Genomic DNA, 24,896 nt, shown 5'->3' with positions numbered 1-24,896 from the left:
AATTATTTTTCAAATATTGATGTCTGAAAAATGTTATCCTAATGAAGTTAAATATACTTGTATTTATTTTATGCTATGTATGAAAGAATGAAATATATGTTGCGAAGTAAATGGTTAATAAGTTGTAATCACAAAATATTTTTTATTTCGTGTAATAAGTTTTCTAAATTTTTTAGCTTTATTATAAAATTAAAATGGTTTTAGGAAATTAAAAGCATCATAAATTTAATTTGTCCAGTTCATTTTGGCACTCAGTTGCTCATCATTGTAAATTAATTTTTTAGAAAAAAAGGAATGAACCACAAACTTTATTTTTTCCAATATGTATGTTATAGTTTTGGAACCAGATATTTTTATAATTTTTTTGTAACTGTTGCCGAGTTCTACAATGAGCTAGACGAGTTATATCAAAATAAATTTTAACTAGATTGTTCAATTTCATTGATGTCTTAATTCCAGTAAGGTAAAGCTAGACTCAGTTTTAGTATACACCTAACTATAGTATAAAGTTACGAGTTTTATATGAAATGTGGGGTTAGTTATTTGAATTAACAAATATATATTTCAATAATTTTGTGTAGTTGCACGACGTAATGTCTTACCATTATATTGTTACGAAGTTAATAAATCGTAGAATATTGCAAAAATAAAATGTTATTATTACATATTATTATTTTACGATTTTACGCATTTTGAAGGCATATATTAGATTTTTTTTGAATGCATACTAAATTATTCTTTTTTATAACTTGACAAAAACCTGAATCACAAAGTATATTATGGATATTAAGTGTCAATTTCTAAAAATTAATCAAGTTTAAAAATAAAATAAACTTTCAAAAGCTTAATTGGTTTGTTTAAAACATATTATACTACACTGCTAACAAATTTATTAATATATTGGCGTTGAGATAAACAAAAACTTGAAAATTAAAAAAATAGTTGCAATTCATATTATTACTTAAGTTTTAAAACTATTAAATATACAACAATTCTTTCATCATATTTTGGTAATTTTTATAGTAGATAATGTTTTGCTTTATTTATTACAATATTATATTATTTTCTTTCTCGTTATTGTAATAATGATGGCTGACAATGCATATATAGGTACTGTTATTTAATCCCAGTATATTCATTGTTTAATGAAATCTCAACTCAACATTATGTCATAAACTTTAATAACTAAACCATTTTTTCATAATTAAAGTGGTTATTGCATTTATTAAATATAATATAATAGTAATTCAAATTCATTTAATTTTACAAATAAACTTAAAAACATAAAAGAATATGCAATGTATGTTTGAATTAGACTAAAACATAGAATGTCTGTATAATGTATACTATATCGATACCATAGATCAAGATGATAATAAATGGAAACGATAATATAATCTATCCAAACAGTCTTTAGGTCATACATAGCACATAATAGTATTTTACAAATTATTTAAGGTTTAGATTCAGTATAAAGAAAAGCTTAAAGTAATAATAAAAAACATTTACACTGTAAAAGGCCTGATCAGTAGATACCTATCGAGTGTTTTGGAAGTAGATATAGACCATTTATTTAGCATAACCAAATTCTTTAGCGTCATCTTCTGTGATATCACCATATTCCCAAATATGTAACCGATCCTTCTTAGCCTTTTCTTGAGCCTCAATGTACTCGGTCAACTAGATGGAAAAAATCGAATGGTTTAATTTAATACAAAGATAAATAATCATTAAATATTACTTGTATTACCAATTTTTGCAAATATTTTTTACGAAGTCTTTCAACCAACAAGAATCCTTCTTCGACCAATTTCTTGACGAGATCTTCTTTTTTGTCTGCGTCTTTCACGGTAACGTGAGTAAGATTGCTGTAAGTGTATTCTTCATTTATGTTGATTGTTTTGTTAATGAACTCATCACGTACAGCGGCAATGGATTCTTCTTGATATTCAGGAAACTTGGGTAGCTTCACAAGTGCAAATCCATATTCTTTGGCATACGGTTGGTCATCTTTAAAATCAAGTGGCAAATCAGCACACTCTTCAGCAGTCACTACGTCTCTGTTACCATAATCAATATACAAAACATGTATGCTCGGTCCAGCAACTTTTTCTACTTTAGCGCGGTACCATTGTTGATCTTTGTTAAACTTAACTATACACATTTTTCCTAAAATCGTATTTATTAATCATACACATTAAAAAGATTTCAAATATACATAATATTATATAAAAAATTACCTCGTTTAGGATTGAAAGAACCAGCAATAGGAGGACTAAAATCTAAGTATTTCTTTAATTTGTGATTAAAAATTTCTAATTTGGGTACTTCAGGTACAAGTTGTACGTAAACATGCAACTCAGGACTGACCTCAGATACAAGCACTTCAACATAGTTGGTTTTTCTTTCCTTTGCTACTTCTTTGTGAACATGTTTGTTGGTGTTATTGTTTGCCTCTTCTAGTTCCTCTACATAATTCTTCCATAGCTATGTACAAAACCATATGGTATTTAAAAGAACATAATATTTTAATCGTTAAGTATTGTTATGTTTACGTTAATTTTTTTGTCTTTAGCCTCTTTTTCGGCTTGTTGCAAAAGCTTGAAGTACTCTGAACGTTCAGCCGACCTGTGTACTTTGGCTAGTCCTTCTTTTACTAGAGCCAAGGAAAGATTAACATTTCCCACAAACAGCCATCCAATCATGCTTCCAACTTGATTAACATTTTCAACAGTAATTTCTACTTCACGGTGCATTATCTTTTCTTTTGTAAACGCTAATGCTTTTTGATGGTATTCATATTCTGAAGGTGCTTCACCTTGGTTTGGTCGTTCACCACTCGGGCAAACAATACCTAAAAATATAAGTTTTATTAGATAGCACAATTACAAAAATGCAACTTGGACTCGGCTTTAATTAAAATAAATATGTGGAACATTAACTACATGCATCGTATATAATATTAGTTCAATAAAAATGTTATTTATATACTAACCCATCAAAAGGAAGTTAATAAGTGAATATTCTTTTTGAACATAAAGACAGATTTTATAACCACTAACAACGTAGTCGACTAAAGCTTCAAACCTTGGAAAACGTTGAAGACTAGGAAAAAGAGCCTTGGCACGAGCAGACTCCTAAACAAAATATTGCTAAAAAATGTATTTATTTTCAAACAAAATTAAATTTATTTACTGCAGCACTAGAACAATCAATGATATGTTGTATAGGGGGAGATGATTTAGAGTAAAGCCCTTTGTGAGATTTTTTTGCAAAATCTTCTGCATTCTTCAAATCACCAAAGCACTGGGAAATTTGGTCGTCTCGTGGGTTGTTAATAACAGTAGCCAAACCTTCTTTTACTAATTCTACAGCAAGGTTTCTGAGATACACAAAAAAAAAAAAAAAACATATTAAGTTATAAATATGCTAAAAACTTAAAATAACTATTAATGTCTCGCTTGATGAAAAAAAAAAAAACTATTACATTCCATCAATTGTGACAGTGGCACAGATTTTCTCTTCAAACATATATGATTTGGATAGTATGTAATCTACAGAAGCATTTACTGTTTTTCCAATACAACGTGTCCTTAAGAATTCACGTGCTTCATACGCCCATGGTATTTCAAAAAATTGTTTACCCGAGATGGCATGTGGAATTAAATACCGTCTATATGTATCAACTCCTAGCCTGGCTGGTCTGATGTTCGATAAGAATATTTTTTTCGGCTTTTCATCGTGGGAAGTCTTAACTAATAATGCTTCTTCTCTTACAATTTCAATAACAGTTCCAACTATTTCTTTTTCAGCAATCTAAGCCAAAAAAACATTCTCAATTAAACAATAATTCTTATAAACCATCTCTTTAGCTAATTATAATACCACTGTCATTGTGTGTCTGTAGAATTTCCATTTCCTCAATTTATTTTCCTTGGCTTGTCTCTCCGCTGCCATCAATTCATCGGCACTTCCTTCGAAGTATTTCATACTACGATGTTGACAAGTAGCCAATCCTTGTTTAACCAGTTCAATGGCAATTTCACCAGCCTTTAAGACAAAAAGTATGATTTTATAAAATTAATATTATAAATTAAGACTAAAAAGATTATTTTAAAATTTACCGGATGATGGATGGTTCCAAAGAAAGACGGAGTTTTACCATAAGAATGCACTTTTTCCAAAGTCACCTCGACGTCCTTTTGGAGTAAACGAACTTCAACAAACACTTTTGCTTCATCTCCGAATTCTTCCCAATCTTCCGGACACTACACAATTTATTAGTACATATTATATCAGATATAAGTAAATAATCAATCCAACTATTTACCACACATATGAGATATGGAATATTATACCATTTAGAAAAATGATTATATGTACGCCAAATACTACAATATTGTATGCATTGAAAAACACGTTTTGAAAAAAATAAATAATTTACCTTGATTCTCGAAAGATAAAGAGTGATCATGCATCTTTCAGGCAACAATAACAGCTTGATGGTGGACCCGTCAATAACAGATTCGACAATAGCCTTCATACGTTTTTTAGAATTTTTCTCTAAGAATGCATCAACATCAACAATCGAATTATTTTTCTTTGCAGAGTTCTAGATAAGAGAAAAATATTTTATGATTGGAAAACACACATTTTATGTTTAGGTACAGTTACAAAATCAGGTATAGATGTAATTAACTCAATGGAACAACAAGCCTATTTTGTCTGATTGCAGTTCAGCGAAAACTAATCACCACTGACTACGTTTCTTAAATTGAACAAAGTATAAAATAATTATCTTCAAACCAAGTGTATAACTCGTTTGATATAAAATACTACATATATTAGTTATTTTAGAAGCCGCCCACCGGGAAAACATCCGAATTCCCAGTAGTGGCCCAATTCACGCGACAATTTTATTTAGATATTTGCTTGTACAACAATTTGAAATTTTATAAATTTATAAATTGAATTAATAAATAAATAATAAAAAAATTACCTTTGCATAAGGGTCCCATTTTCCAACCTTAGATGCCTTGGCCTTTTTCTGAAGACCAACTAGGGCTTGAACTTCCGGATTTGGATTATTTGACTTTAAATTTTTAACAGTTACTAAACCATTTTCAACAAGCTCATAAACAACATTGTCCTCTAAATATATAAAATGTTTGATTAATTATTAAATATAATTATTATTAATATTTTATATAATTCAACATTGAAAAGTAAATTTTCTTACCCAATGTTGGATAAAATATGTCACCATAGTTTCGAATTGTTTTTCCATCACTAGATACTTTAGTTATAGTTTTAAAAAATACTTTTTTTCCAACAAGCTTTTTACGAAGGAACTCACGAGCTTCCCAAGAAAATGGCTCATCTACAGTATCTTTAGATGTTGGATTATTTTTCTTTCTACAAATGATAAAAACAAAATATAATATATAACTCAAGTTTATACAAATGTTTACAGACACAATATTTTATTTTTAATATTGAAAACTCTTAAAAACTGACAACAATATACAAAGTACCTACATAAAGATTTCTAAAAATCTAATAATCATTTTTTTTCACTATTATATCTAAAGACCGGATTTATATGCATTTTAAATTGTAAAATATGCATGCAAACATACACTAAAAAAAAGTCAAAATATGCAAAGAAAAAATTCAAAACGTGCAAAATAAAATTTCAATTTTATATTTGATTTTAATTTTGCAGTGATAATTATTTATTAATTTTATTACATTTTTCATAAACAAAAAGTAACATGTATAATATAGAACAAAAATGTAATTTCTTAGTAGTGATTGTAATATAATATGTTGTTGTACAAATTATGCCGTTTAGGGCATTTTATCAACAAGATTAGATAAAATAGGTAAAGTCATGTCTCCACTATAAAACCCGTACAACCAACCTATGGAACTATTTTTAGCGTCTGAATATTCTTTGAGACTTAAAATATTTGATATTATAATATTATATAAACGTGCCTATGATCTGTGTTGTTATTTGTATATTTGTGCGGTTTTTGTTAAAATATGCAAAAATATGCAGAACATGCATTAACGTCAGAATATGCAAAAATATGCAGTATAAAATTTTGATATTTAATCAATCCAGTAATGATTTGTGGGGACACTCATTGACTGCATGTATATGATGTTGAAAATAGCAACATGCATTTTATGCAAAATCCGGTCTTTGATTATATCAGTTTTAAGCTTTTTAATAGGTATTATACGGAAGAACACATATTGAAAATAATAATATACTTGTACCCAGTATTGGGCATAATATGTTAAATACATGTAACTAAGTTATGTAAATCAGTTACTATTGTTACTTCTAACTTGTAACTAGTTATACATTTTCCTGTAACTTAATGTGAAAATTAAAAGTTAGTAGTTAGTACACCTGAGAATAATGATGTGAATAAGAAAAGAATTTGAAGTTTGTGTATAAATACTGTTGAAAAGTTTGTTATAAATATGATTTTTTTTTGTGAAACTATCTTGTGTCCAGTTATATTACATCAAAGAATCTAGTATCTCATAACTGGTTACACAGTTTCAGAATAACTTTAAACTTTTATTGGAAATGGTCATAAAAATATATTTATTCGTGACTATTCATGAAATGTTTGAAACATTTTTATAATTGACTTACAAAAACCATATAACATCCAGATAATATCTACAAACTCAGTTAGTTCAAAAGTGCATATTAACATTGTTTAAGGCTAAATTTAAAAAAAATTAAGTTACTTGAAAGCCTCAAACAGATTTTACCGAAAAAAAGTGAATAAATAAATGAAATAATTATTTAAATATAAAATGTAATAATAATCAAATACTCACCCACGACGGCCCAATTTGGCAGCAATGATGTAGTTCAGTGTAATTTGTTTTTCTTTAGGATAGCCATTAAACACTTCCTCGCGGATAGTGATTGAATCACCAGAATTCACCTGTATAATAAGTTAAAAGATTAAGGTAATAAATATTTTAAACGGATATAACTATAAAGCAGTTATAAAAAATAATAACGATTGAAAATCAAAAATATTTTTGAAATGTCCCTATATTATAATTAAAAAGAGATTTACCAATTCAGTCCACTATTTTCTTCATTCTCCAGTCAGGTGTCTACCTAACCCTGTTAGGTATATTGTGTTTATGACATAAAACAAAACCAATAACCACCTAATATGTTCTATTTTGAAACAGAATGCTTTCTATTAATGCAAAAAATAGATACTAGAAGACATCCGTTTATGCAGTTGGGCCATATTTATAACAATTTCAATATGTAGTTAAATTTGTAATAACATGCGCATAGTATTTATCTATGATGTTAATATATATAGGTCAAAAAAGAGCATGCCAATATTTTTTGACCCTGTTATGTTCAATCTAGATAGAGAAGTAGAGTAGATATTGATATACAATTTGTTTTTTAAACTATCATACCAACCTATCCAGAATTCAATAAGAATTAGAATCATAAAACAAGCCATAAACAAATATTCATAAAAACATTGCGATCATGAGAAATTATTTCAAAATACTTAAATTGACATCAGTTGATACAATCAATATTAGCAACAATTTTTTCTTTTATATCAAATAATTAAAAATAGATATTCATCATCAAAATAATACTTGAAAAATAAGGAAATGAAATTGACATATTATTTTCACAAAATTGAAAATGAATGTACCTACATATTATATCTAACTGTAAATAGGAAAAATATAATTGCCAGTATGTATGTAGGTACCTAATGTATTTCACTCCACACCTGTTGCAATTGTTGGAAATTAAATAATGAATAAATCCTAGGAGAAAATCTACTTTAGAAATTGTATACCTCATATTAACAGAATCATGCTTTTAACAATAGTATACAATCTATTACTGTCAAATATCAATATTATCTAACTACCCACCAATTGTATTTATACCTATCAATCAACCATTGAAATAAAGCTTAATAATTGTTGTAGTACCTACCTAAGTAACATTTGCATACACAGTACCTACATTGCTGTACAAAATCAAACCTGAACACATCCAGTAGGCACTTGGAAATAATTTATGTTAAATAAAACAGAGGTCCGACCCAATTATATCTCTAATACCAGCTAACTACCTAACCAAGATTTCAGAACTTAGGTTGCAGACGAATTGGTTGGATATTCGATAGCCGAAATAAGTCTGTGAGTTAGTCACTAAGTATGACACAAGATGGAAGAAGAAAAAAACGAGTCGTGCGTGTCCTCGTATCGGTGTCGCGACAACGTACCTGTTTTACAACTCCCTCGAAAACCCTGACGGACTCCATTGCTAAGGACGCGGCACCGGACGGCAGGTTTGTCATTGTGGGATTATTGATGGTTTGAAGGATAATATTGTTAAATGAAGATGAATCTACTAGTCAACCGTACGTACAAGAAGACAACAGAAGAATGAGAGGGAAAAACGAGCTGTTCACGCCCCGCACGACTCGACAGAGGAAACAAGTTCGTTACGGACAATAGCCAATGATGACACAGCATTTGGCGTCGAGGGAGTGGCTAAAGAGATCAATTGTATAAGTCAAGGAGAATAAATATTAACCGCAAAAATCGCAGATGTTTCGTCCCTGTCGATTATTGAGATAGGACGTTTGGTCCCCAATATTTTAAAATAATAAATTTAAATCACTTGTTTATTTAGGATTCCTATTTTTTTCATAAAACGTAAATATCAGTCAGTATAATTTGTATTATTAAAATACTAAATTTTTAAATATTATAAAATATATTACCTTATTAATTTTTAAATATAATAATAATATATAATATATATATTATAAAGTTATATAAAGTATATACAAAATATAATAAACTCAGGCACAACAGTGTTGTAAATGATAATTATCCTCTTATTGTGAATTTTTTCAATGAATACAGACAAGGTACTAAAAAGACTATAATCATTATTTCTTCTCCAATTCCTAGTATTAGCTTTTCAACTTATCAAAATCCAAAAGTAAATTATACTGAAAATACTTCAAAAACTTCATAATCTTCAGAAGTAAAATTTTTTCAACCATTTTACTCATCTACTATTTATTATCTAAATACAATTTCCTTTAGGGTTTTTAGGATTATCAAGCAATGACACTTGAACGTTTTAACAAGTTGGTAATCCTCAACATTAGTTATTCAAATAGTATAAATTCAGAAGAACCTTAGGTAGTATGAAAAGTTCAATGTATTTTATTCATATAATTATTATTAATATTTCATACTTGTAGTTATTATATTTATACTATGTAAGTTTAATGTATAAATACATTTTGATTGAAATAACAAAATCATTGATGTCTACCTATAGTACACATTATAATGAAATTTAAATGTGCGAGTATTTTAACTAAAAAATTTTGGTACTAACTTATGACTTTTTTGAAACGTTATGTGTGTTTTGTTCTATCAATATAAAGTAGGTATGTTTATTTATAAATATATCAGATGAGCGAGTCAAGATATTTTAAATAAATAATTATCATTTGTTTTATTTATATTTTATAATGCTATTAATTAGTCTCAAAAATTAGGTGACACTTAAATCTTAATAGTCCAATACCAATACTATTAAATAATAGGTAACTTATAATATTATAATAACTCATAAGCATTGTAAAAAATAACTCACATAAACAGAGTTCAAATTATGTTAATTATCAAAAAATAACTCATCAGATTACTAAATTTTTAACCATAAAATAAAAATAAATTAAATTTTTTGGTAATCTAGTTTTGTGAAAGAACTTTTGTATTCCTCATTATAATCAAAATATTAGGTAAATACATATAATGAGCAATTATATTTACCTATTATTTTGAAAACCAATGCAAACTTTTAAGTTTGACCTCACAGAAATACCAACTAGATACAATTTGCTACCAAAAACTTATCTACTTAGTATTTACAAACTAATTATAGTTTTTTCAGACTTTTTAGGAATATTAAACAATAATACTTAAAAGATTTCGACTAGCTGGTTAACCTCAACATTAGTAATTCAAATAATACAGAAGAACCTAGGGTGAATAAAAAGTTTAATGTATTTGATTTACATGATTATTATTAATACTTGTAGACTGTAGTTATTATATTTATATTTTGTAATTATTAAATACAAGTTTTGGTATATATTTTTTTATTTTACCTTGCTTGATGTTACAAAGCCTAAAATAGGTTGATAACAATCACATAAAAACATCTAATGTGATGTGTAAAACCTTTAGAAATTTCCCCTTGATTTTTTTAGAAACTGTATCAATCATTACACATAACAAAAGGTTAAAAGTAATAATTGATATTTGATATTATGTAATGCATAATATTATGAAATATTCATTTATTTTAATAATAATAAAAGAATATTTGGTACTTAATTGATAAGTTTTCTAAAGCATTTTTAGCATTTTTAGCACCTTATTTTAATTTAAAAAATATTGAATGGAAAAAGAAGAAAGAAATATGATGTTAACTTATTCTGAGTACTAAATATTACAGAAGTATCAATACAATAATTGTGTTCAATAATTATGAACATATTAAAGAATGAAAACTTCCTGCGAATATGAATGATACAAGTACTTAATTAAACAACAAAAATCACAAAAATCTATAATATGAAACGTAAATTTAGTAACATATTTAAAAACACTCTTGGTTTGCAAATAATTAAGGAAAGGTGGGAAAGAATATTCAAATATATATAATTTTAACAAGCAATCAAGTATTTATGAATCCGTTATTATTCAAAATGTAAGCTACTCAACTTTTATTTATATTATTAATTAATTATGGTCGATTAAAATTGTCAATATGTATCTAAAATATAGGTATGAATTTTTTACATCTGTAAATATAAAACTGATTATCCTCAATATACAAATAATTCTATTTAAAAAGTGTATCGGCAGTCAATAGTTTCTTTTTTAAAGATTTTGATATTACGAAAAAATAATCAGACAGGTACCTAAGACTGATAAATTTAATTTTTTTTATCTCAAGATAAACAATTATTGTTTCAATTTCACAATGAACATAATATAGAACGTTTGCAGCAATAATTTACAACTAATGAGATATTGATGACAGTTTATATACTAAAAATGTCTCAAATTATATGTAGTAGCTACATTTTTACCTACATAAATACATATAAACATGAATGCATGTATATTAAACTGTACCTACCAACTTATATATAGGTAGGTAACTGATATTATAAATGGTTGTAATTTACTATAATATGTAGGTACATAATATACTTTATTATTACTAAATAACTTATTATAACTACGAAGTAACTGTTATAAGAAGGTTAGAAGTCATAACAAACACAAAACACAAATACTATAATATATAAACTAATTATAAAATATAATAATAATGTTGAGTGGGTACTTACTTGCTGTTTATTATAATTACACTACGCCTACTAGAGTATATTATGCATATTATATAGTATACAAAGTATAATAGACTATTCGATATTATTATATTATAGGTACCTATTATAGGTAATTAAAAACAAAACGAACACAATTTTCATTAGGTAGGTATTCAATAACGTCCGGCAAGCGGGAACATGTTATTGTAATATATTTCGCGTTATCATAATAATTATTAGATTATTATCAATAATCATTTAAAAGCAAACAGACAATAACGAATTCTATAAATAAGTTCCTGTTGGGAAATGCGTGTTGCATATGAATGTGGAATATTCATGGATTTCGCGTGTGTTTAATATACGTTTAATTAATACTATTGAAAAAATAGTAGAATACATTTTGATTCAACTAAGACATTATTCACTTTAAATCAACATAATAATACTGTAGATTTATCGTTGATGAATACTTATATATATTATACAATTACAATCAATGCGAATTGAGTTCAATAAATATTGAATATCTGCAGTATATTTTTATTCGTAGATAAATAAAACTATAATCGACTTAAAATCAACCATTAACATACACTAAAATATATGGTAAAGGTACCTATACTAGAATATGTGTTGATTCGATTGGGAAAATACCTACTTAAAATCCCCGTAAAATCTACGGTAGATTTATTGTTGATGAATATATATCCAAACTCAATGCACACTGGGTTCATCTAAAAACCTCATATTAAAATTTACGTCCAGCAATTTCAATTTTGTGTCGTTAATTTAAATCAAGAAAGAATTTACCTAATATCAAATTTAAACGTGAGTATGATATCATCTGTACTCTCTCGTTGGTTTTTTACAATATTTAAATTTTTAAATGATCTATGAGTATGTAAAATATTATAAATAAAGAACGCTCGTAGTTCACTTAAAAATCAAAATAGTGTAAAAAACTAATGTTCTTACATTTAAATTTAATGAAAGTACTCAACGTACATTTTGCTAATTAATGCATTAGTAAGATAGAGATAACATAGGCGAAAACGACGTCCTCTTAAGTACATTATTATATTTTATATTCAAAAACAAAATGTTACAATAAAATATTTAAAAAATTTATGTTATTTAGCTATTGCTTATTTATACCAACTTTTGATTCATAGTAAGTCGTTATTGACTTAAAGTTAATAACGAAAATATATGATATAAATATTAAATGTTATATATGTTACGGTCAATGACGAAAATTTTGATACTTACATTATAAAGCCCGGCCAATGTCGAAAATTACCTTGTGCAATGCAAATTTACGTAAATGACCGGTAATTTACGTAAATGGCGATACATAATGGTTAATGTTGTAAACACGGGTATTTTTTTTATTATTCACGGCAATTCCCAACGCCTGTTGGACGTTGTTGTAACTTATACATTTATAACATACGGGTCACTGTTAAGTGTCAGTTATCTATCTACACACGTTAGGTACTACGTATTAGTATGTATTATTTATAAAAATATCACCGATAATCAGCGTTAGTTACTCGAGTAAACCATAATAATATTAATATATAGCTGATGGCTAAGTTAATAATAATGCCGTGCTTATCTAACAAATTATCAAAGGTAGGTAATTTGTTTTATTGCATTTTTTTTTTCCCCCATAAAGTATTTTAGCTATTTCAGTTTCGTTGCAGACATCGTATTCGTTTCATATCGCTTGATTCGCTCGGAATCTGTAAATACCGAGAAAGAAATTACGCTGAGAGAAGCTGCAGGTTTTAATAGTGTCACTGGATCACAAGGTTACAGAAGGTGCAATTATTGCAAAACTAAAGTGCAGAACAAATGCATTTGTCGATCAGTGGGAATATTGTGTAACTCCAAATGTCACAACAGCATGCCTTGCAAAAATAAATAATAAATAATAAATATAATATATTATTGTTACGTCCCGACTGAACGTCGATTCGTACATCAACGTAGAGATGAAATACTGATGTTTACAATGTAATAATGTCTTTATTTTCACAAGTTATTAACAATTGATACAAAAATACAGTTTATATGCTATAAAGGTGTTGGTGAGCGGTGTTACGACCTTACTCTGAAATATTGTTTTAAATGACAATGAGTGATGGTTTTACGACCTGCCTCTAAGTGTCTTAAATGTCCCTAACCGTCTGATTCAAATTTAAGAACCGTTTGGCTCACATTTTAGAAAAACCCGTCTGGCTCACATTTTAAAAACCGTCTGATGAGCTTTTGTCGTGGTCTCTCTTATATATGCTCGTATCCGTAGGAGTAGGTGATCGTACGTGGTGGTGAAATCTGGCATAAGGCAGAATTTGAGTCTCCTGGGGTAATTGGTTATTCTAGTCGATTCACATCCTTTCTTAGTAACAGTGACTTTCCGAGAAGAGACGTGTGACAATGCTTTTGTAGTTTATCTATGCCTTTTTTACAATGACCTCAGCATGTTATTTTATATTAATTGCCTACTTAGTTATATCACTACTCATAGTAGAAACTTACACTATGTTTTGAATATTGATAGGGTACCTACGTAACATTATTAATAATAAAAAAATAACGAAAATAACCTAGCGAACTGGCTTCTAACGTTAATGACCGGTTGATAACGTAAATATTCAATTTTCATCATTGACCGTAACATATACAAGGCGTTATTAACAAGGTAATAACTAAATATAATTAATATAATACCCGGTAGACGGTAATGAAGGCTGTCTTTGATCAAAGTAGTTATTAATATGCAATAATTGTCATTGAATTCAAATTCAACACATATGCTGAAGCTGCAGCCAAAGTATTAGGTACGAGAAAAAAACACAATTTTAAATTAATTAGGCAATTTCAAACAAAGTATTGGTTAAAGATGGAAATTAATTATTTTTCAAATATTGATGTCTGAAAAATGTTATCCTAATGAAGTTAAATATACTTGTATTTATTTTATGCTATGTATGAAAGAATGAAATATATGTTGCGAAGTAAATGGTTAATAAGTTGTAATCACAAAATATTTTTTATTTCGTGTAATAAGTTTTCTAAATTTTTTAGCTTTATTATAAAATTAAAATGGTTTTAGGAAATTAAAAGCATCATAAATTTAATTTGTCCAGTTCATTTTGGCACTCAGTTGCTCATCATTGTAAATTAATTTTTTAGAAAAAAAGGAATGAACCACAAACTTTATTTTTTCCAATATGTATGTTATAGTTTTGGAACCAGATATTTTTATAATTTTTTTGTAACTGTTGCCGAGTTCTACAATGAGCTAGACGAGTTATATCAAAATAAATTTTAACTAGATTGTTCAATTTCATTGATGTCTTAATTCCAGTAAGGTAAAGCTAGACTCAGTTTTAGTATACACCTAACTATAGTATAAAGTTACGAGTTTTATATGAAATGTGGGGTTAGTTATTTGAATTAACAAATATATATTTCAATAATTTTGTGTAGTTGCACGACGTAATGTCTTACCATTATATTGTTACGAAGTTAATAAATCGTAGAATATTGCAAAAATAAAATGTTATTATTACATATTATTATTTTACGATTTTACGCATTTTGAAGGCATATATTAGATTTTTTTTGAATGCATACTAAATTATTCTTTTTTATAACTTGACAAAAACCTGAATCACAAAGTATATTATGGATATTAAGTGTCAATTTCTAAAAATTAATCAAGTTTAAAAATAAAATAAACTTTCAAAAGCTTAATTGGTTTGTTTAAAACATATTATACTACACTGCTAACAAATTTATTAATATATTGGCGTTGAGATAAACAAAAACTTGAAAATTAAAAAAATAGTTGCAATTCATATTATTACTTAAGTTTTAAAACTATTAAATATACAACAATTCTTTCATCATATTTTGGTAATTTTTATAGTAGATAATGTTTTGCTTTATTTATTACAATATTATATTATTTTCTTTCTCGTTATTGTAATAATGATGGCTGACAATGCATATATAGGTACTGTTATTTAATCCCAGTATATTCATTGTTTAATGAAATCTCAACTCAACATTATGTCATAAACTTTAATAACTAAACCATTTTTTCATAATTAAAGTGGTTATTGCATTTATTAAATATAATATAATAGTAATTCAAATTCATTTAATTTTACAAATAAACTTAAAAACATAAAAGAATATGCAATGTATGTTTGAATTAGACTAAAACATAGAATGTCTGTATAATGTATACTATATCGATACCAAAGATCAAGATGATAATAAATGGAAACGATAATATAATCTATCCAAACAGTCTTTAGGTCATACATAGCACATAATAGTATTTTACAAATTATTTAAGGTTTAGATTCAGTATAAAGAAAAGCTTAAAGTAATAATAAAATTTTACACTGTAAAAGGCCTGATCAGTAGATACCTATCGAGTGTTTTGGAAGTAGATAAAGACCATTTATTTAGCATAACCAAATTCTTTAGCGTCATCTTCTGTGATATCACCATATTCCCAAATATGTAACCGATCCTTCTTAGCCTTTTCTTGAGCCTCAATGTACTCGGTCAACTAGATGGAAAAAATCGAATGGTTTAATTTAATACAAAGATAAATAATCATTAAATGTTACTTGTATTACCAATTTTTGCAAATATTTTTTACGAAGTCTTTCAACCAACAAGAATCCTTCTTCGACCAATTTCTTGACGAGATCTTCTTTTTTGTCTGCGTCTTTCACGGTAACGTGAGTAAGATTGCTGTAAGTGTATGCTTCATTGATGTTGATTGTTTTGTTAATGAACTCATCACGTACAGCGGCAATGGATTCTTCTTGATATTCAGGAAACTTGGGTAGCTTCACAAGTGCAAATCCATATTCTTTGGCATACGGTTGGTCATCTTTAAAATCAAGTGGCAAATCAGCACACTCTTCAGCAGTCACTACGTCTCTGTTACCATAATCAATATACAAAACATGTATGCTCGGTCCAGCAACTTTTTCTACTTTAGCGCGGTACCATTGTTGATCTTTGTTAAACTTAACTATACACATTTTTCCTAAAATCGTATTTATTAATCATACACATTAAAAAGATTTCAAATATACATAATATTATATAAAAAATTACCTCGTTTAGGATTGAAAGAACCAGCAATAGGAGGACTAAAATCTAAGTATTTCTTTAATTTGTGATTAAAAATTTCTAATTTGGGTACTTCAGGTACAAGTTGTACGTAAACATGCAACTCAGGACTGACCTCAGATACAAGCACTTCAACATAGTTGGTTTTTCTTTCCTTTGCTACTTCTTTGTGAACATGTTTGTTGGTGTTATTGTTTGCCTCTTCTAGTTCCTCTACATAATTCTTCCATAGCTATGTACAAAACCATATGGTATTTAAAAGAACATAATATTTTACTCGTTAAGTATTGTTATGTTTACGTTAATTTTTTTGTCTTTAGCCTCTTTTTCGGCTTGTTGCAAAAGCTTGAAGTACTCTGAACGTTCAGCCGACCTGTGTACTTTGGCTAGTCCTTCTTTTACTAGAGCCAAGGAAAGATTAACATTTCCCACAAACAGCCATCCAATCATGCTTCCAACCTTATTAACATTTTCAACAGTAATTTCTACTTCACGGTGCATTATCTTTTCTTTTGTAAACGCTAATGCTTTTTGATGGTATTCATATTCTGAAGGTGCTTCACCTTGGTTTGGTCGTTCACCACTCGGGCAAACAATACCTAAAAATATAAGTTTTATTAGATAGCACAATTACAAAAATGCAACTTGGACTCGGCTTTAATTAAAATAAATATGTGGAACATTAATTACATGCATCGTATATAATATCAGTTCAATAAAAATGTTATTTATATACTAACCCATCAAAAGGAAGTTAATAAGTGAATATTCTTTTTGAACATAAAGACAGATTTTATAACCACTAACAACGTAGTCGACTAAAGCTTCAAACCTTGGAAAACGTTGAAGACTAGGAAAAAGAGCCTTGGCACGAGCAGACTCCTAAACAAAATATTGCTAAAAAATGTATTTATTTTCAAACAAAATTAAATTTATTTACTGCAGCACTAGAACAATCAATGATATGTTGTATAGGGGGAGATGATTTAGAGTAAAGCCCTTTGTGAGATTTTTTTGCAAAATCTTCTGCATTCTTCAAATCACCAAAGCACTGGGAAATTTGGTCGTCTCGTGGGTTGTTAATAACAGTAGCCAAACCTTCTTTTACTAATTCTACAGCAAGGTTTCTGAGATACACAAAAAAAAAAAAAAACATATTAAGTTATAAATATGCTAAAAACTTAAAATAACTATTAATGTCTCGCTTGATGAAAAAAAAAAAAACTATTACATTCCATCAATTGTGACAGTGGCACAGATTTTCTCTTCAAACATATATGATTTGGATAGTATATAATCTACAGAAGCATTTACTGTTTTTCCAATACAACGTGTCCTTAAGAATTCACGTGCTTCATACGCCCATGGTATTTCAAAAAATTGTTTACCCGAGATGGCATGTGGAATTAAATACCGTCTATATGTATCAACTCCTAGCCTGGCTGGTCTGATGTTCGATAAGAATATTTTTTTCGGCTTTTCATCGTGGGAAGTCTTAACTAATAATGCTTCTTCTCTTACAATTTCAATAACAGTTCCAACTATTTCTTTTTCAGCAATCTAAGCCAAAAAAACATTCTCAACTAAACAATAATTCTTATAAACCATCTCTTTAGCTAATTATAATACCACTGTCATTGTGTGTCTGTAGAATTTCCATTTCCTCAATTTATTTTCCTTGGCTTGTCTCTCCGCTGCCATCAATTCATCGGCACTTCCTTCGAAGTATTTCATACTACGATGTTGACAAGTAGCCAATCCTTGTTTAACCAGTTCAATGGCAATTTCACCAGCCTTTAAGACAAAAAGTATGATTTCATAAAATGAATATTATAAATTAAGACTAAAAAGATAATGTTAAAATTTACCGGATGATGGATGGTTCCAAAGAAAGACGGAGTTTTACCATAAGAATGCACTCTTTCCAAAGTCACCTCGACGTCCTTTTGGAGTAAACGAACTTCAACAAACACTTTTGCTTCATCTCCGAATTCTTCCCAATCTTCCGGACACTACACAATTTATTAGTACATATTATATCAGATATAAGTAAATATTCAATCCAACTATTTACCACACATATGAGATATGGAATATTATACCATTTAGAAAAATGATTATATGTACGCCAAATTCTACAATATTGTATGCATTGAAAAACACGTTTTGAAAAAAATAAATAATTTACCTTGATTCTCGAAAGATAAAGAGTGATCATGCATCTTTCAGGCAACAATAACAGCTTGATGGTGGACCCGTCAATAACAGATTCGACAATAGCCTTCATACGTTTTTTAGAATTTTTCTCTATGAATGCATCAACATCAACAATCGAATTATTTATCTTTGCAGTGTTCTAGATAAGAGAAAAATATTTTATGATTGGAAAACACACATTTTATATTTAAGTACAGTTACAAAATCAGGTATAGATGTAATTAACTCAATGGAACAACAAGCCTATTTTGTCTGACTGCAGTTCAGCGAAAACTAATCACCACCGACTACGTTTCTTAAATTGAACAAAGTATAAAATAATTATCTTCAAACCAAGTGTATAACTCGTTTGATAACCTAACCTAACCAAAAAAAAGTGAATAAATAAATGAAATAATTATTTAAATATAAAATGTAATAACAATCAAATACTCACCCACGACGGCCCAATTTGGGAGCAATGATGTAGTTCAGTGTAACTTGTTTTTCTTTAGGATAGCCATTAAACACTTCCTCGCGGATAGTGATTGAATCACCAGAATTCACCTGTATAATAAGTTAAAAGATTAAGGTAATAAATATTTTAAACGGATATAACTATGAAGCAGTTACAAAAAATAATAACGATTGAAAATCAAAAATATTTTTGAATTGTCCCTATATTATAATTAAAAAGAGATTTACCAATTCAGTCCACTATTTTATTCATTCTCCAGTCAGGTGTCTACCTACCCCTGTTAGGTATATTGTGTTGATGACATAAAACAAAACCAATAACAGAGTAAATACTTTACGATTTTATTAGATGGAACACCCGATAAAAGTCATAAGGAGCAGCTTACATTTCTTATACGTATTGTAGAAATTTCGAAAAATTTGAAGTATGAAATAAATGATTATTTTATATGCTTTATACATACTTCAAAAAAATCTGGTTTAAGTTTAACTGAGGAAATAAAACAACAATTAAAATTAATGAACATAGACTAGAAAAATTGCCGTGGCCAAGCATATGATAATGGGGCAAATATAATAGGCCGAAAACAGGGAGTACAATCACGAATTATTTCAGAGAACCCTAGAGCTTTTTTATTACCATGCACTACGCACAGCTTTAACTTACTTCTCGGGGACATGGCATCGTCTGTGCCGGCTGCTATGACATTTTTTGGCGTTATTCAACGAATTTATACAATTTTTAGTGCTTCTTCTGAAAGATGGACTATTCTTTTAAAATACGTTTCAGATTTTACTTTAAAGCCAATATCAGATACCAGATGGGAATCTAGGATCGAATCAATTAAACCCATTCGTTTTCAATTATACCAAGTACACGATGCTTTAGTAGAAGTCAGTGAATTAACAAAGGATCCTAAAATAAAAAGTGAAAGTTCGTCTTTGGCAAATTATGAATTTCCTTATGATTTTATTTTAAGTGTTGTTATTTGGTGTTAACTACTATCTGCTATTAATAAAGTTAGTAAGAGTCTTCAGAGCGAAAGTATGGAATTGAGTAATGCTGTTCAGTTATTAAGTGGTCTTCAAGATTTTTTTACTAATTTTAGAGAAAAAGGGTTTCAGTTATCAAAAAAAACTGCACAAAAATTATGTGAAGACATTGGAACTCCAGCAATTTTTAAACAATCTAGAATTCTAAAAAAAAGTAAGCAGTTTGGTTATGAAAGTAATGATACACGTACAGTTTCTAATGAACAAAAATTTTATCAAGATTATTTTTTGACAGTGGTAGATCAAGCAATCGTATCAATTAATCAATGCTTTGAGCTATTATCTCATCATTCAGAAAACTTTGGATTTTTATATAATATTGAAAATTTGAAGTTATTTGAAGATGAAACATTACGAAAACATTGTATGGATTTAGAAATATTATTAAAGGATGGTGAAAATTGTGATTTAAATGGAATTGAACTTTTTGACGAGTTAAAAATATTTTGTAGAATTTTGAACAAACCAAAGACATCTATTGAGCGTCTTAATTTAATAGAATCAACATGTGGTTCATTTCCGAACATAGTTATTGCATTAAGAATATTATTAACTCTTCCAATAACTACTGCAAGTGCTGAGAGAAGCTTCTCAAAATTAAAAATCATAAAGAACTATTTGAGAACAGCAATGTTGCAAGATCGACTTTCTGATTTAGCGATGATTTCAATAGAACGAGATTTATGTGAAAATATAGACTATAACGATATTATTGATAAGTTCGTAGAAATAAAAGCCAGAAAAATTAATTTTTAATTGTGAAACGATTTTTTATTGTATTTTTAGTATTTTTATTTATCTGTTTATTTGTATTTTATTAAATTAAAGCAAATTTGTATGAATATCAAAAGTTAATGATTTATAGATGATTAAATAAAAAAAAAACATGTATTTAATTCTATTGCACAATTATTTTATTTTATTTATAATATTTTATAAAAAAAACTCTTGTTTTAAATTTTAATTAATGAGCTTCGCAGGATAAAAAATATTAATGTATTTATATGGTTATAGGTACCTATATACTCGTATAGTAGCTAAACAGTGTTACAAAAATTTTCGCCCTGGGCCTCGCAAATCCTAAGGACGGCCCTGTATTGAACCATATAATTTATATAAATTGTCAGAGGTCAGTGTTGTTTATCAAAATCAATTACTTATGTTTAATATAAAATACCATTGTAGATCAACAAAGTTTCAATTTGTATAATATAATACCGATGCCGATTAAAATTAAATATAAACAGTTAAAAACGTAAAAAACACCTATGATTATATTGCGATAAGCCCATCAAATGAATATTTTACGACCTTTACACCACAACAATTAAAATCATGCAAACAAATACGTAATTACTTTATTTGTTATGCTATTCAAGTGTACTGCACTCTAAAAATTCTAATACTAATTGTGAAATGGCGTTATTCACGAAACAAAAAAAAAAAAAACGCAAATTTGTAAATATTTATATTTTGAGTTACTGGGAAGTATATTTCATAAATTAGAGTTTAGGAACACATAGATCTTTACAACAGAGAAAGAGAACGTAGTATTAACATGTGGAGTAGACGAGAAAACGGAAACTATTGAGTTAGAAGGAACAGGATTGTTAACTATTTTAGACCAATGTAAAGGGTATGCAAGTCAGAATATATTACACCTGGTGACAACAGTTCAAAATTCAAAATTAATAGATATAATAACAGCAACTAAAATAATTAGGGAAGATCAAAATTTAGGGCAGGATGGTCTAATTAGTATTCCTTCTTTTAAAAATATTGGGAAAATTGAAAAACTACACGATTTGAATTCTATATCTAGTTCTTTAGATGACATAAATAAAGATATAGATTATCAATTGACAAAACAAACAGTACGGGAAGTACATAGGAATTATAATTATGTATTTTATGGCATTGTAATTCTGTTTATATTCTTAATTATATGTTGTTTGATTAATAAAATTTGTAGGAATACAACACCACCTCCGATTCCATTACGCGATTATAATCCAGTACATTTTGATACTCTTAGAGTAACTGAAGTGTGAAGTAGATTGAAGTTTAATTTTGTATGAAATTATAATTGTAGTAGAGTTTAGTTGCACTAATTAAGTTTTTATTATATTCAAATATAATTTCATTCTAGGGATGGAGGAATGTAATGATCCTCATTATTATTAATATGTAAAATAATTTATATAGTTATGTATTTATATTCACTGACATTCATCGACTTTGAAATAACCAGATTATAGGAAAGCGTTAGTGTAGATCAAAGGTGAAAACTGGAAATAGCATACACCTTTGATTAGACGGACGTCATGATTACAATAGGACTCCACGTAGCATAAATAGGGAAGTCAAAGAGTAAGTCGGGGAGTGGATTACTATTAGAGACGAGACGACCACATACTTGTAATATAGAGATTAGCCGTTGGTTATTAATAAAAAATACTTTATGTTAATGTAAATCTGTGTATCTTTATTATACCTCCAATACAAATTCGAGTGCTGAAGCGGACACGTTACAACACTACCTAAGTGATTTGATGACTGATAGCTAGACAATCAAATACAGCTATCGACTCTACACTTTTTAACAACCAAAAGCAGCAGACAAACGTAACAAATTTTCAGTCTATCCATTTAGAACGTTAATGACGGATTGCTAGACTCAAATTTTAAACATTCCCGCCAAGCTTTATCTATAATCCTTATCACAAAAAGCTTGCACCGAAATCGGTACCCACTCAAAGCCACAGGCCCCGATTTCCGCTTACATCTTGCATGCGACGGGACATGCATGCAATCCGCCATACGTGGATGACATATTCGGCATATCCCACAAAAATTTGCAAGTGATGATTGATAGCTAGATATTCGATTACAATTATTCGAATTTCCTAATTGCTTACCTAACCTAACCTGTGATTTGTTGTGGCGGACTGCGTGTTTATTATAATTTAGACTTTTATAGTATAAACTATAAAGTAATATTTTACGTAAATCGTATTATTAAGATTTTGAATAAATTTCATGAGGTAAGTCTATTCTTTTATCTATTCAATTTTAATTTTTATGAATAATAATAGTACAATAAATATTTTGTTTTAATTGTATGCTAAAGATGGGTCGTAAACCAAAAGTTGATGCATCTATTCTTGAAACTCATATACTTAAGTATCAGACTGAAATTGTAAAAGATGACGGTAAAAGTAAGTATCTTTTTATTTATGTGTAGAAAACAAACATAATGAACAAAGAATAAATTTAGTGACTGTTTCCCATATAGCTTGAACCATTTTATTAACACTCAATATTTACTTCTTTGTTGTTATAATCATGTTTATGATAATATTTTGTACTTAAAACTAATTAATTAATTATTCATAATGTTCTATCACGCTGTTATTAAACTATTTATTCCTAAATATAATTTTCAAGACTCAAATAATTAATTTTTCGTTATCCCCGTACTCGTCGCTCGTGCCGATAACGCCGCGCTAGCATACCGTTTATATTGTTAGCTTCATTCGATTTGTAAATTTCGTTTAAAAATCCATCATAACAAATTATTGTGGAATTTCACTTAAATTTTATTTGCATTAATTGAAAAATATTTTAACTCATTTTGAGATTTTTATAGACATACATTTTGAGTTTTAGTAGTTTTTTTATACATCATAGACTTAGGGCCAGTTGTACCGTCTCTGATTAAAGTTAACCGGAGTTTAATCGGCCGAATTTCTGTTAAAAATATCTGTTATCAGCTGATTAAGCGTAGTAGAAGTTTAACCGTAGACGGTACCAACTGGCCCTAAGGGCCCTAATTTTTAATCAGAGACGGTACAACTGGCCATTAATACCGACGACCAACATAGGGCATAAACTATAGATAACGTGCAATGGTTTGAATTTATTGCGCTCTAGTGGTCACTAGTTAAACTAGTTTCGAGATAAGTTATATTGAACACATATATATTATACAATAACATATAACTATTTTAATTAATTATTATTTCGATATAAATAAATGTTTGCTTCATAAAATGTTTTTGTATTATCTGTTGATACCTGATTTCGACTTACACATTGAAGTAATTGAACATAGTTATTTGAATTCATACTTTTATAATGAATAATTTAGTGATCAAATATGGTTAAATATCTCAAAAAAAGTCAAAATATTTTTAAAATTAAATCATGTAAAGAAAATGCCAATCTAAATGACAGATAAAATTATCACGTATCTACGACTTATACTTTTTGAATAATAACAAATATTTAAAATCGTTTCAGGATAAATCGTTATCGTACCGCTATTTCGTAAAAATTTAAAATTCAAACGCTCCTCAAATTTTTCCTATAATGACGCTTCGAGATTTCTCTATATAGCTACTTGATGGAAAACTTATGGAAAACTTAGTGTTGTATTCTTAATCCTTAGTTATAAACACAACAATTTTTATGATTTTCCAGCTTCAAAATTACTTGCAAATTTTCGCGCTTTCAACAGATTTCGTAAAATTT

General features: G+C 28.2%; 3 protein-coding genes across 3 annotated transcripts; 1 reads left to right on the top strand and 2 right to left on the bottom strand.

Moving 5' to 3' along the window:
• Positions 1-1,347: 1,347 nt before the first annotated feature.
• Positions 1,348-8,433, bottom strand: LOC107172048 (staphylococcal nuclease domain-containing protein 1-like). The gene is made up of 14 exons (XM_089215945.1): positions 8,316-8,433; positions 6,868-6,977; positions 5,240-5,415; positions 5,000-5,151; positions 4,445-4,612; positions 4,125-4,268; positions 3,886-4,050; positions 3,488-3,816; positions 3,196-3,382; positions 2,996-3,137; positions 2,556-2,854; positions 2,241-2,487; positions 1,751-2,169; positions 1,348-1,680 (listed from the first exon to the last, which is right to left on the bottom strand). Exons 1-14 carry the CDS (start codon positions 8,388-8,390, stop codon positions 1,570-1,572), a joined length of 2,724 nt encoding a protein of 907 aa, XP_089072071.1. The 5' UTR covers positions 8,391-8,433; the 3' UTR covers positions 1,348-1,569.
• Positions 8,434-15,749: 7,316 nt separating this feature from the next.
• Positions 15,750-19,990, bottom strand: LOC149059914 (staphylococcal nuclease domain-containing protein 1-like). Its single transcript, XM_089226892.1, has 13 exons — positions 19,978-19,990; positions 19,775-19,800; positions 19,295-19,400; positions 18,826-18,944; positions 18,506-18,649; positions 18,267-18,431; positions 17,869-18,197; positions 17,578-17,764; positions 17,378-17,519; positions 16,938-17,236; positions 16,623-16,869; positions 16,133-16,551; positions 15,750-16,062 (listed from the first exon to the last, which is right to left on the bottom strand). The coding sequence occupies exons 1-13, from the start codon at positions 19,988-19,990 to the stop codon at positions 15,952-15,954; spliced, it is 2,307 nt and encodes a 768-aa protein (XP_089083018.1). The 3' UTR covers positions 15,750-15,951.
• Positions 19,991-20,357: 367 nt separating this feature from the next.
• LOC149059913 (zinc finger MYM-type protein 1-like) lies at positions 20,358-21,119 on the top strand. The gene has a single exon (XM_089226883.1). The coding sequence runs from the start codon at positions 20,358-20,360 to the stop codon at positions 21,117-21,119; it is 762 nt and encodes a 253-aa protein (XP_089083009.1).
• The last annotated feature ends 3,777 nt before the right edge of the window (positions 21,120-24,896 follow it).

This window comes from Diuraphis noxia, unplaced genomic scaffold (genome assembly GCF_037042655.1).
Source record: "Diuraphis noxia isolate RWA-SAM2 unplaced genomic scaffold, SU_Dnox_SAM2 contig0001, whole genome shotgun sequence".
Lineage (NCBI taxonomy): Eukaryota > Metazoa > Arthropoda > Insecta > Hemiptera > Aphididae > Diuraphis > Diuraphis noxia.
This window is presented reverse-complemented; position numbering and strand designations above follow the sequence as displayed.